Source organism: Pipra filicauda, unplaced genomic scaffold, assembly GCF_003945595.2.
Source record: "Pipra filicauda isolate LSUMZ 115617 unplaced genomic scaffold, ASM394559v2 scaffold114_size2234877_pilon, whole genome shotgun sequence".
Taxonomy (NCBI): domain Eukaryota; kingdom Metazoa; phylum Chordata; class Aves; order Passeriformes; family Pipridae; genus Pipra; species Pipra filicauda.
The window spans coordinates 859,533-873,976 of NW_024103596.1; the positions used below are offsets into that span (position 1 = coordinate 859,533).

Sequence of the window (14,444 nt, forward strand, 5' to 3'; positions counted from 1 at the left end):
CTTAAGGAACTCCTTATAGCAGACACTTTATCTAAAGGATATATAGAAAGTCCAAGCCAGAAGAAGAAATAGCTGTGATTCTGTTTTAAATAGCAGTAATTGGTGAAAAGTGCCTATTTTCCCCATAAATGCTGGCTGTCTTTATATAAAGAGAGAATCATAATTGCAGGTTAAATGCTTACCACGCAGGATTTCTGGAGTAGTAATTAGATGTAATTTCCTTCTGTGTTAGTATCTTTTGCTTCACATAGATGCTTTTGTCCCCAGAAATAGAAGCCTGCTGTCAGGATGGTTACCTTTTTAAGGTGATTCTAGTCAAACTTTAAAAACTCTGAACAATTTTTCTGTACAAAATTTGCTCTTTAACTCTCTATTTGGCAGAATTTTTTCAAGGTAATTATTTTGGCAGGACTTTTTCAAGATTTTCAAGTAGTGTGTTTGAGATTTATGCTTTTCTTACTTAACAATTTCTCTGCATAAAATCAGCCCTTAAAAGAAGAACAGAATTTTTAACTTTCTCCACAATTAAAGCTGTAGGACTCCAGCTATGTAGTTGGCCAACTAAGTTTCAAAACTGTAATACTTTTTAAGTAATGCTGTATTTTCTCTTGCAGATGAAGTAATTCTATTCCTCTCGTCTCTCCTCTTGTAAATGTTTAATAGTGTCTCAAACTTACAAGCTCTCTTCCAGATCTAACCTCTGTACCCAGTCTCAGACTTACAGACATCTTTGTTACTCATCTGAAACTCAGACCAAACTAACCTTTTCAGGTTTTATTTTTTTTCCCTATCAGTTCTTGTGTATTTTCTCACTTTTCATGATTGCTCACATTCAGGAATGACCAAATCCTGTTTCTTCTCCTCAAAAACACAGAGAGTATGTCTTACCCTTCTAATGACTGCAATCCTTGCCTGGGTGTGGGTTTTGGACCTGATTTTCCACTTCACCAAAGAGAAAATGTTACACTGCAGACTTCTTGTGACCACATCATCTGTTGAGGATTTGGGGGTTTTCTGTTCGTGGGGGTTTTTTTTGTGGTGGTGATTTTCTTGCATTTAGTTGACATTTTCTTAATATAGCTTTTGAAGTTGCTCCTGTTTGAGTGTATAGACTGGTGTAAAAACATTAATACTTTTGATATTAATTTCATTGATACAGCACTGATTCCACTATTTGCTGTCTTGGTTATTCATGGAAGTTGTCTCTTCCAAGAAGTGTTCATTTTGCTGAATATTCTGGGCTGGTTTTGTAGTAAAGGCCATGTTAGGCAGTTACCTCATCAAGGACCCCACTTCTCATTTGGTATTATTTAGGGTACTTTATACATACCAAAGAATTAGTAAAATGTGCTCAGCAGCCAGAAGGAAGGAGGGGAAAACTTACCATGGGAATAAGGATTTCCACTTCTGGCATCAAGGAAAACCTTGATGAGTCTTATTTGTGTATAGTAGGAGTAGACAGGGAGAAGGATTGTTTCAGCTCCACTTACTTGGGGGGTTCTAAACCTTAGTCCTAAAATAAGGAATCAGGAAAATCACTGCAACCTTTGGCCTTCTCAGGCAGGAACACATTTCCTCAAACTTCTGTTAACCTTTGAAATTTCCCAGGGTTTAAATTATGCATTCTGCATCTGTCTCTTCTCCCACCCAACCCTGCCAAAAGAAAACCATGAACAGCTCTCACTTTTTGAGTAAAGAGAATATTAAATCACTAACAGCTTCTTCACAGCAGATTGATCTGCTGGTAGCATTTTGGAAGCAGCAGTGGTTCTGTGTAGGTGATTGCAGTCCACTGAGGATGCAGTCAGGTATTTCCAGCATGAGTTATGTGATAATTACATGTGGTGCCTGTAAAAACAGATCCAGTTCAGGGAAGAGAAATCAATTGAATTGTTCCATGCCAGGACTCTCTTACTGTCAGTGAATACATTGGTAGGTGGTACTCCATAGAGCTACACATTTACTAATGAGTATTGTTTATAAATAATTTCTTATTTTTTTTAAAACTCCAATTTCTGCCTTTTTCTGCTTCCTTCTGAAAGTGAGTTGTGTACTTGCACACTGCTGCTGTTACTGGTAAATCTGTCAGAGGGCACAATTGCCAAGTTTACTGCCTAGAGCACTGTTCTACCTTTTGAAAATAAGCATTTATCATCTGTTTTAAACAAACACAGTTTATCCAAGGTAGCTATTTATGTCAAGGTCACTGTTGCTCTCTTGGTTGTTAGATCATCTCTATTGAAAACCTCCTTCTTGAGGTTTTTATTCGAGTGGGAATGTTACTGTGCTGCCACAGAGCTCAAAATACCAGAGAAATTAGTCAACTAGATTCAAAACACTGGACCAGTTTTAAAGCAAAAGATCCCACTTGCAAAAGGCAGATTTTGTGTTTTACTGACTCTGGTTTGGGGGGTTTGGTTTTGGGGGTTTTTGTGTCTTTTTTTTTTTTAACCCAAATGCAAACATTATGTGTAGGAGAAGTTTGTCTTGAATATCGTAGTGTTGCTGGATTGCAGTGGATTTGACTGGGGTTGTCAGAAATTAAGAAATGGAATGGTGAAGAGGTTTAGTGTGCCTGGAAGATACTTTGAAGAGAAATTGAGAAACTATTAGAGAGAGGTTCTCAATTTTGCCTATCTTCTAATTAGCACAGAAAGCATAACTAGCTTTGGAAGCAACGACTATGAACTTCAAAGCACCAGTATAACAAAATTAGTATTTCAGATAAGGCAAACATGGGATAATTTAAAAAGCTCAAGATGTGATTTAAGAACAGAGATGTTCTAAAGTTAAGCCTGTTTTTCTAGGTTGACCTTAATAGGGAAGAATATAAATGTACAATTATATGTCAAGGGTTTAAATGCTGGTTTGAACTGGTATCAAAGGCAATGAGTCATCCAGCTGATTGATATTGGTAGAGTAACATTTAAATGCAGTGAGAGAGGATTTGAAGCAAGATAACCACAATATATGGAACAAATACTTATGATTTACATGAAGAATTAATGAAAGGGTCTGTTTAAATGATTTCTTTTTCAATGCTTGGAATACATTAGATTATGGGGCTGTCTAAAGATGCCAGTTAATAGACAAGACCAGCCAAAAACCAGTGTCTGTGTCGGTAAAAACACATCAAAGCAAAGTGAAAGTGGTTGCAATGGAAGTGATAAAGTGTGTTTAATTCTGTATCTCCTGCTTATTCTGCCTCTGAAGGGACTGGCTGGCTCTGAGCTTCCAAGCAAGTTCTGCATTTTCTTCTGGTTTGGGTTTGGTTTTTCCTGCAAGAGCTTGGAAGTGTCGGGATAGGTGTGGCTGGGATTGGGATGGAAACCAGGCTTCCTTGGATTAACAAGGGCACTCGTGTGGCACAGTCACTGGGATGCCAGTGAACTCTCATAGAAGTCAGGACCAATGGAATAAATTGATTTTTTTCATTGGTTTTTTCATCCTCATGAAAATGCTTGAGCATTTCCAGTGTTTTGAGCAAGTGTTTGACAGTCTGGGCTGTCAAAGCATTCTCCTGTTACACGGACACTCTGTTAACCTGAAATCAAAGAGATTTGGGCTTTTAAGGCATGTGTTGTGTCTCCCTGATTCTTTATGATACAAAAATCTATGTTAAAAATTTAAATTCCTTTGATCTTCAAAAGGAAAGCATCTCCTTAGAAACTCGTTGGTCAGCCAAGGGAAAAAAGTTCTTTTTCTCAAGCTGTGTAGCTACAGCAGAGCATCAAACTGAGGTTAAACTTTTTTTTTGACAGAATTTTGAAGTACTGTCAAATATTTCATGTATTCAGTACTTCTGTATTTTATGGGGAACCATTTTTTGTTTGTGAGGACAACACAGTTTATCTGGAGATAGTTTGCTTAAAAAAAAAAGGAATGGAAAGAAAATGAAAAAAAAGAAAGGAGACAGAAACCTGAGCTCCATGGTGAATTCTTTCCTGGCTAATACAGCCTTAGACAGACAGACCAAAGGAAAGTGTTTGTCATGCAAGATGTTTGTGGGGATTTTTTTGTGGGTTTTCTTGTCATTCTTTCATTTTTCAGTTCCAAAGAGCTGTTGTGTTTTGACATCCCACTTGTCATCAGATCACTGTAACTTCACTGCAAATGTAATCCTTTTGGGGGTGTGGATCTTCTCATGCTGTTCTCTGTTAAGACTGTCATACTGGACAAAGTGAAAGAGGATATTTCATTTTTTTTAATTGAAGGTTTGGGCAGGAACCTGAACACACACACAATGTTAGTTTACAAGAAGCTCTTTAGCATCACTTAAAAATCAAAGCAACGTGACAGGTTGAAATTTGTTTGGTATGAGAAGGTACATTTCTTCCTACGCCATTTCTGGTAGTTTTGTAAATACCAGTCATGCTGTATCTTGATAATTCAGTTTTTCCTAACTTGTAGTGAATACATGAATAAAAGCTGCAGTATTTGTTCCTATTGGCTAATTCTTTGCTACTGCTTTATTACAGTTATGAGGGTGTTTATTTTTTATCATCCTTTGTGGGGGCAGAGGGTGGGCGAGGGGGAGGAGCAGAGAAGAGAAAATATTAGAATTTAGACATGTTAACAAAACATTTTTAAAACATAGGTTTTCTGAGTCATTCAAGTAAGTATGAAATGCAGCAACTGTCCTTTATACCACACTGGATATAGCAGTGATTTTACACCACAGTGAAGTTAATCCTGTCAAACTTACCCAGGAGTATGGTACCGTGCTGTCAATTGGCAGGTGATTGGTATAGCCAGAAATAAGAGCACAAACTATAAACCAGGTTGTAGCAGGGACTTTCTACCTTGTGTTCCAGTTTTGTTCAGGATTAATTTTTTTTGGAGGTGTTGGAAATGTCAGTGAACTGTAGCTGAAGCTGTTCAGCTCATCTGAGAGTTGGGTAGTGCAGCTTTGAAGTTGTGGAAGAGCAAAACCAACGAATATAACTCAGTTTTGGTGTTTATATTCCTTCAATTTGTAGACTTCTAATAAAATTTCTTCATGATTTTCTTTTCCTGGGAGGGCATTGTTTGAAGTTTGAGAGTCTTGCCATTTGGTTTGTGTCTGTGAGATCTCACCCTCAAGCTCAGCCTGAAATCAAGGCTGTTTGCATAGACTGTACTTCTATAAAAATAAATAAAACTACTCAAAGTGTTATGTTGAAACTCTGTATTTTCTCAAAGGGAATTTTTCTACCTTCTAGGTAAGCTTCTGGGTTGTTAGAGAGATTCTGCATGCACAGACTTTGAAAATACGAGCTGAGGTTTTGAGCCACTACATTAAAACTGCAAAGGTAAGAATTTGGGTTGGGAAGGGGTGTGTGGGATTCACCACAATTAAAGGTTTTATAACTAAGTTGGTCAGTTCCAAAATACACGTGGGGAAATATTTATCTGAAACCTGATTTAGTTTAATTAAGGTAGTGCAAAGATGCTTTATTTCACATATTATTTATGAAAGAGTATAATTTACCTGATGTGATTTTTAGATTGGTTAAACCAAAATGCTGTGTGTAGAATCAGTTCAAACAGCATCCATTGGAAGGAAAGGATTTTTTCTCTCTTATTCCAATTGTGTCATGAATAATACCAAGTTAATAAATATGGCTTCAAAAATATACTTGAATTCCAAAAACATTTTGGAGCTCTCAATGTTTCCTAAAGCCTGGACTGACACTCCTAAGAAAAGGGTCAGCAAACCTTGAGTGATGTGTAGGTGAACCAGAGTCCTGGCCCTTCAAAGCAGAGTGAAACTTCTTCACTGCAGTGAGAAGAGGGGGATGTTTTTCAAGTGTTTGCTGTCAGATGGTGGGTGCCTGTAACTACAGCTGAGTGCTGTGGCTGCCTTGGGTTACCTGTCACAAAACATGGACAACTTTATGTCAATAATTTTGTATTCAGATGCGTTCCTTGTCTTGTTTTTAATGAAATAATATTTTACTTCTGTAGCATTTGACTAGAAATTTTGGCAAAGCAAGCTAATTTTGTAAGATTCTACAGGCTTTGCTCAGTAATGATGCAGTGGTCATAAACTCTGAATGATCTCTCTTAAGTATCCTTTGATATCTGGTGAGTTCATGTAGCTTCATCTCATGTATTTTTAAAAATCAGTTCTTGTTTTTTTTTTTTTTTTTTCATTTGAAATACAAACATATACAAATTTTGCCTTGTGATCCATAGGAGGGAGAGGCTCCCCTGTGTGGTCACGGTGCAGAACAGATCTGAGAAGCCAGATGGGCTCAGCTTTGGTTTGTACTGGGGTGGAACTGGCCCGGGCTGGGTGTTGTAGGCTCAGCTTTGGGCAGAGCCCCTGAAGGTGCCTGACCTCCCTGTGGGTTACAGACAGCAGTGTCTGCTGCTGGTCTGGAGACAGTTACATGCTCTAACAATTAGATAATTGACCTTGGCTTACCTGGCAGTTGTAAAAATCACAATAAAAAAAACCAAGAAACTTTTTAACTTACTTGTTATCTTGGCTTGGTTCACATAGAGCTGCTGACGTGAAGTTCCTGCAGTTAGTGCTGTTGGAAGGATTTCCTGTGTACCCCAAAGCTGTTATCAAAGCAGCTTGGTGCCAGAGGTCACACTAATGAACTTTTCTTCAGAGAAGCTGTGAATCCACTCCACAGTGAATTCTTTGTGCTGACATCTATTGTAGAGCTCGCAGTCCTTTAGTGGTGTCTCATCCATATTACTTTATGCATGAACTAATTGGACCTAATAGTTACATTCCCCCAGAGTTCCCAGACTATCCTGGCAGGTGATGACTTCTGTTTCAATGCTGGCAGCAGCTGGGAAAGCCCTTTTTTTTTTCTTTTTAATCAGCTACACTGTCCTTGAGGAGAAAGGACTTTACCTTGTTTGGGGATCTGTGTGGGAGTAAGAAGGGTTATTGTGTAAGTGGAGGGACAAACTCCAGCAGGACTACTTGGAAGAATAGCAGGACTATGGTATAGGACAAATATCCACCCCCTTCCACCTTGCCCCACAAAATAGTGATTTTGCCCTTTACATGTGGTTACCAAAGAATCCTCCCAAAAGAGGATGAGTAGAGGGAAGCACTTCATCACTTGGCGTGGGCAGACTTCCACTGTCAGTAGACTTGTGGGGTGCTGAGCACCCAGACTGGAATTGCTCTTAGGGTGCCATTAAAAGTGGCATTCCTGAGTAATGCCCACGAGTACTTTGTTCTGTTAGAAGCTGTAAGAGGAAATCATTTGCCCTGCTCCAAAACTGTTATCCAGAAAACCATCCTTGCGGTATCGCTTTCATCCTTCCAAACAGAAGGTCTCCTCTGATATTCAGCATTTATTATCATGTTAGTCCAGCTGGTTTTGTCCTGTTACCTCGTGAAAGGCCTCCTAAGCAGGAAAACTTTGGTAAGCTAAGTTTCAAGCAGGAAAAAAGACTTCCACCATTTTGTGAATAGGAAGGGTTCCTTATTTTATCTGTCTGGAATACTGACCTACCTTGGTGAGTGCTCCAAATGTCTTCAGCAGGATTTGCAGTACAGTGGTTGAGTATCCATTTCTCTATATCAGAGTCTCTTTGTTGGGGGTAAAACCTCAATTTGTGTGCACTCCACCAAAAATGCCTGAATGTAGTTTGGATATTTGGGTGCTCCTATCTGTCAGAACAATTGATATTGCAGAAGAGGTAACAACATTTTCTTCCAGACCGTTTTTAAGCTTTTGTGACAGGACCAATTGGCCAAAGCAGATTGATGGTTTTGGAGACAGAGGGAAAGGAAAAAGGAAAGGGAGGGAAATTCCAAATATGTAAGAAAAAACACTTAACAACAGTGTTGTGTAGAGAGTTTTAAAGCAAATTCCTTTACCCTGATGGCTTCTCTGCTCAGTTTTGATCAGGTTGTTGCTTTCTGCTGGTTAGTTGTCATACCCCCAAATTATCCTTCAGTGAGAGGAGTACTCCAGGTATGTGGCTTTGGAAATTTACCTTCTTGATTTCATCCTGCAACACTATTTTTTGGGTGGAGCCTTGGTAGCTGCATAAACTTTAAGTACTGCCATGATGACATCATTCACCACTGGGTTATCCTTTCTGGCACATTAGGTTCTAAAATACTGTCGAATGCTATGAAAGGAATTTGTTGGGCTTGAATGTCAGAAAATTTCTGGCACTTCTAATGTATTACTCAAGATGTAGGTCTATATAGGTATTTTTAAGGGTTCTCTGTGGGCTATGAAACAGGTAGTACAGTCTAATTCAAAGCCATGTAGACACAGTAATGAAAAATTAGGAGGTTCCATAAAAGTGGTCTGGATGCACAGCAGTTCTCTGTAACTCTTCATTTTAGAACTTGCAGGATTTCCTCGTTTTTATATTGTTTATTCTGCAGTCATTATTGACAGCACTTGGAATGTTGTTTATTGTCGTTATATACGTATTTTTTTGTCCTCAGAAACTGTATGAGCTGAATAATCTCCATGCACTCATGGCAGTGGTGTCAGGCCTGCAGAGCGCTCCGATCTTCAGGCTGACCAAGACGTGGGCGGTGAGTGGAGCAGCAGCACAGCAGAGGGGGGTTGATTTATTCTTAGGAAAATACAACATTCTTAATTTATTTGTAGGAAAATACAACAGACTGTTTTCAAGGATGCAGTAATTATTACAGATAGTTTTAATTTATTCTACTGCGTACATAATGCTCCTAGTTCCCCTGAAGTCTATGGTTTCCTCTTGAATATTTTTTTTCCATTCTGGCATAGAAATATTTTCCTTTGAAAAATAGTTCCCTGCAGATTCTGCTAAATGCAGAGGCTTCTAATTTGGCCAGAAGCTATTTTGTATTTAGTTGCTGGAAAATTCTGAATGCCAAAGTGGGTCATATTTTAATCGTTAAGGGGTTTATGCTGTTGGAATTTTTCTTTTGCTATGGAGAGCAGATGTTCAGAAACTCTTGATTCAGTTGCCATAAAGAGATTTGTTGTTTCTCTGACTGATAACTAAATCTATCACTTTTCCTCAGAGTTTTCAGAATTATTTTCATAGTTATAACTGCATTAGACAGTATATTTGTAGTTCTGCATTCGCACAGTTGTGAAAGAACAGTGTTCTTTGGAACCATGTTCATTTGACATCTGGTTTTTTGACTGGCATTAATATAATTTTTATATAGTATCCTTGATAAGAAGAATATCAGGAATTACTTCTGCTCATTGATGCCTCAGAGCTTAGAAAATAATCCTTGAATCAGCCATACATTGTGTAGTTTTCCAGCTGTTTCAAATGAACTGTGACATGAAGTGTGACAGAAACATTCAGGTGACTGAAATACTCCTGTGCAAGGGATACATATACATAGATCATTAAAAAGAGGTGAAAATTTTCACAGAAGACATGTCAGTGCGTCCTTGGATGTTACAAAAAGTGTTTCTTTGATAACTGCATCATAATGTTGTTCAGTTGATAAACGTTACCAAAACCGAATATAATTCACTCCTGCTGAGATACTCATCTGGAATTCTGGGCACATTTTCCAAATGCAGAGTTAAGTAAGACATTGCTTCTGCATACCAAAAATCTCTCCAAGGAAATGTTAATGAAATTAACACTTCAAAATGATCTCGAGGAGAACTTCTCTTTCTCTGATGTTGTCGTGTCAAGGGGTTGATGCCTCAACAGTTTTACGAAACTGTGATGCTAAGTTGATTTTTAAATCTCTTTTTGCACATGACTCTAAATAAATGTAACTATAACTATAAATCAATAACAACTATATAAGTTACTACCATGATGATGCCATTCAGAACTGGGAGTCCCCAGTTTCTTTTCCTACTTGGTTATGCACGTGTTTGCACTTAGGAGGATTATTTGTTTGCTGTTGACACATGTATCAGTGTTTAAAGTTTGCCCCTCTTCCAGCCTCTGAAATGCCAGGTAACTTCTCCCACGTTTCTGCAGGTGTTTGATTTCTCATACAACCCCAAGCACTTGCTTTTCCTCATCTTACATAAACCTTTGCAAATTGAAGTTGCAGGAGAGCTCCCAGCGCTGTGCACTGCAAACTGACGTAGTTGTCCTTGCCCTGGAGGTTCAGTTTATAAAATTCTAGAAGTAATTCTAAGCCTTTGGCTTTCTGTGTATTAAAAGCAAGAAAAGGCACTTCAAGGCGTTATTGGAGTCACCAAGTCATTTGAGTAAGTTATACAGTAACTCTCCAAAACCTTCAACAAGGAAGGATTTCTTCTGCATTTCTGAGATGGTTTGTAGCAGCCCTCAATCAACTCGACTTACGTAGTCAGGAAAATAAATCCAAGTATATTCATCCCCTGAAAAATAATAAAAAAAAAGCCACCTAATATGGTTGGAATCCAGAGTAGAAAGGAACCATTAAATATTTGCTTGGTAATCTAATGTTCCTAAAAAAGATGAAATTCATGTCTTCTGACGGTATGTCTGAATTTGCCTGAAATTTGTCTCGCCTGTTGCCTGCACACACTCTCAACTCTGGAGAATAAAAAAATGCTGCTTTTAGTGTGTGATTTGCCCCATTCAAAACGGGAAAAGAGTTGTGAACCTTACCAGAAAGGTCACAGAATAGAATATTCAGCTTCTCTCCAATTAATGTAAAGGAATTGTAAATGACCAGCAAGGATTTGGGCAATGTAAGCAAATAATCATTGAAATCTGAAGGGAGGTGAGTCCTGTCCCACTCTGCCAGCACCCTGAAACCTCATCACTCCTTTCTTGCATTTCAAAAAGGTTGTGCTCAGGGTTGGCACACTATAACTAGAAAGCAAAAAGCAATTTAGAAGGCTCTAAGTCCTTTCCTGCTGCTATAAACTGTCAGCCTTAGCTTTTATTGTCTCTGCACATGTACTTCTCTTTAGTGTTCTTTGCATCCTTTGAGCCCAAGAGACAGGGGAAGAAAAATTATTTAAAAAAGAAGCAGCTCCAAAACTGAAGAACTAAGAACTAGGTCCTTCCTTGCCCTCACAGAAAACACCTTTAATGTTGGCTTCTCTGTGCTCTTCTCCCTTAATGCAGGAAGTGGAGGCATGATGGGAGTTGCCCTGTGAGCACAAGGGGAAGTCACACAGGGTCAGCATGTCACGAGATGATCCAAAGAGCCTGCTCATCCTTATGGAGTAAATGCTGTAATTTTGAGGCAGCTGTATTAAAAAAAAACCCAAGCCAATAACAACAACAGTGGGCAAGTGGAAATGTGTGCTTATAAGGATAAAAGAGAAATCGTAATGATCAAATTCAAGTTTACCTGGTTTTCCCTTCTTCTTTCTTTCCCCAGTTACTGAGCCGGAAGGATAAAGCCACCTTTGACAAGTTGGAGTATGTTATGAGTAAAGAAGATAATTACAAAAGGCTTAGAGACTATATCAGCAGCTTGAAGATGACTCCTTGTATTCCCTATTTAGGTAAGTAGGAGCATATTTCTCCAGTAATTACACAAACAAAACACCATCTTTTAAGCATTCATGAAACTGTTTCTATTCTTCATTAAAGAGTCTCTAACCCCAGTTGATTCTGGATACTCTGTATGTGGCAAGACAGAATTTCAGCAAGAAAATACCTGTTAAACCTCACAAACACTTCAGGTTTTACATACAGTATCAGTTTGCTAGGAAATTGTTTTCCCACATGTTGTACAAATACACTGATTGACTTCTGGAGAAGTGCTTAAATTGTTACCCCTGCTAGTGCCCTTACAGCTGAATACTTGACTGTTATAAAAATGAGGGCTTTTAATTTATGAGAAGCTATAAATCACCAGCCTCTGAGATAAATAAATGCACATCTTGGGGTTTGGAACGTGCTAAAATCTGGAGATATTGCTTCATTAGTTACACCAAGGTGACAAGAGAAACAGTGTTGTTATGACTGACTCAGCTTTATGGAGTAATTATCAGTAAATTACATTCCTGTGTATCTAAAAACTAGATAAATGTGTTTAATATGCATTGGTTTTGTTGCCAAGCTAATCTAGTGTTACTTAAACTAAGACATTAAAGTGATCAGTGTGCTTTTCTTTAATGTAGCTTTTGTTTGATACCTTAAGATGTTGGTAGTCACATAAAATTAAGGAAATGTGTATCCAATTTTTGGTACTTCTGCAGGTATGAGTAGCTCTTACACCTGAATTCCAGATGACTTCTTGTGGTCACTGACACCTCTTAAACTGTAATATCTTTGTTCCTGAAGTCTGATACTTCCTTTACTCAGCTGGGCTGTTAACTTTGTCAAGATTAATTGGTTGAATTTTAAATGCTTTGTACTTAAATAGAAAAAAATAGTTTGCTGGGAGGGACCAACAGTAATTTTAGTGTCCCATAGTGTTCCTCATTCAGGGCCTGAATTAAAGGGGGCAAAAAAGAAGCCAAGCATAATGTAATGTGATTAAACACGTAGCTTTCCCATCATGTGTACACATGCAGTATAAACACATGGTACACGGTTCTGAAATGCTTCTGACTTTCCAGATGCTTTTGACCCACATGCCATGATTTTTGAAACATGAAGCCAGGCTCAAATTGTTTTCTTGCTGATTGTGAGAGTCCCAAGGCAAGTACTGAGAAGCAGTTTTTTCAGTTTTGTTCAGTTACAGATATTTTCCCTGAGACAGTGGAAGCTTCTTGTCTGACTTCTCTATTAGAATAAACTTTGGGCTTGACTTGATACTTTGAAGTGAAATATGTAGTTCTTTTTTATTTAGAAAGGAAGAAATGCTCTTTGCTGTGACCTGCTGGAGTTAAAGGACGTGTTAGGACTGGCTTCATGTGATATCAGTTCCTACCAGTGACATAAAGAATGTCCTCAAGCCTTTTTTAATTCTCCAGAGGAACAGCAAATACCCACTGGTGCACTCTCTCTAAAATTAATTTTGTAGGGTCGAAATAAGTGGCAAAAAGAACAAAATTGCCTTGAAACTGCAGTCATGATAAATCTGTATCCATCTTGGAGGACTGAAAATTGAGTCCAAGTTTTCTCATTTGATCAAAGCTTTGATTTCCAGTAAGACCTGAGTATATTCGTTATTTCTCAGATTTCTTTCCCAAGGCATTTTTGCTAATGTGAGGGTCATATGGAACAGAAGAAACTTAAATTGCTCAGTTTGGTTACTGTTTTAAGCTTATCAGTCTAGGTTACAATTCCTGAAAGGAATACTTCTGCCATAAAATCATGTACAGGAGTAGTGCTGCTCCTGGTTTAAAATCTGTGGAAAAAGCCTCCCCAAAAGTCTGCAGATGGAAATCATGGTGATCATGGCACGTGCCGGGGAGGGGGATTCTTCAGGAGGTCCTTTTTCTCTCAGGGGAAAAAGAGGAGTGGGCATTTCTTTACTCTCGGTGGGGAGATCCAGCAGCTGCTGTGCTCCCCCAGAACGCTCTTTAGGAGAGTGCAGAGCATCAAACCTGCCACACAGCTACACTTGGCATTGCAAATCCCCTCTGGAGAAACACTGGCACTGGTCATGGAGGCCCCTTTTGGATGGTCATAGACAAAGTGTGTATATAAAAGAATTTCAGCTGCATTTTCAAGGGTCAGTGTTTTACCCTTCAGAGGATACTTGGTTTACCCTTATGCAACCAAATATCAAATATGGGTGGTAGAGGGTTTTTTCATGACCATCTTAGCATTTGTAAGATAAAACTTTAAATGCTTTTTTGGTTTAGTTTTTGCAATGGGAGTGGAGCCACAGAGGTTGCTGTGTTAATACCTCACCCGCTGTGGACGAGATAAGGATGTCCTTCCACATTTAACTGAGGCAGGAGAGAAATAAAAAAAGTCTTATCACAGAGTTGTGATTAATCTGAGATTGCACAATGAAACAGCTGAGCCATATCTTGAGAAGTAAGATTTTTATTTAACTAAGCAGTACTACCTTGTGAAATATTTTCTTAGAGCTGTCTTTGAGGAGTTATAACAAGAAACAGAAAAGCTGAAAACAGGTTATTAAGTATATTCAGTATATTAAGCTGAATATTCAGCTACTTCAGTGATAGTGCTTGCAATAGATTTTGGAAATAAATGTGAAAACCATGTTTCAGGTTTGGTACAAGTTAAGCTTTCTTGAGGTCCACCTGGTTAAATTCAGACTGTTGGTACAGGAATGGTGAAGGCTCTGTCCTTCACAGACAGACTGCTTCTCAATGTCCAGGGCAAGAAGTTTGAGGGATGCTACAGCAACTTTTCAAAATCTTCTCTAAAAGAAGAGTGAGAGAAAACATTGAACTCTTGAAGTCATTCACCCTGCTCAGGAAGTTCAACTCAAAAGCTACAAACTGATAGAGTTACAAGCATTTGAAAGTGAATTATTGTACAGGGTATGAACCAACCTGAAAAAGAGATGCTATGCTTTCCCTCCTCGTAATCTTAAATTGGCAACTTAATTAAGTCTTTCCTTTCAGAGCACAGCATTTCTACAGTCTGAGGTTTCTGGGTGTATTTTCGTAATAATGTTTAGTTAA

At 38.4% G+C, this 14,444-nt stretch overlaps 1 protein-coding gene across 4 annotated transcripts in view; it reads left to right on the plus strand.

Annotated features, from left to right (window-relative positions):
* RALGPS2 (Ral GEF with PH domain and SH3 binding motif 2) overlaps positions 1–14,444 on the plus strand; it is a 106,095-nt gene that overhangs the window by 37,113 nt on the left and 54,538 nt on the right. For all 4 annotated transcript variants that reach the window (XM_027740620.2, XM_027740618.2, XM_027740617.2 and 1 more), the window contains 3 exons: positions 5,202–5,291; positions 8,420–8,512; positions 11,267–11,393. In XM_027740620.2, the coding sequence (XP_027596421.1) occupies positions 5,202–5,291; positions 8,420–8,512; positions 11,267–11,393 (310 nt within the window). The remainder of the gene's footprint in view (positions 1–5,201; positions 5,292–8,419; positions 8,513–11,266; positions 11,394–14,444) is intronic.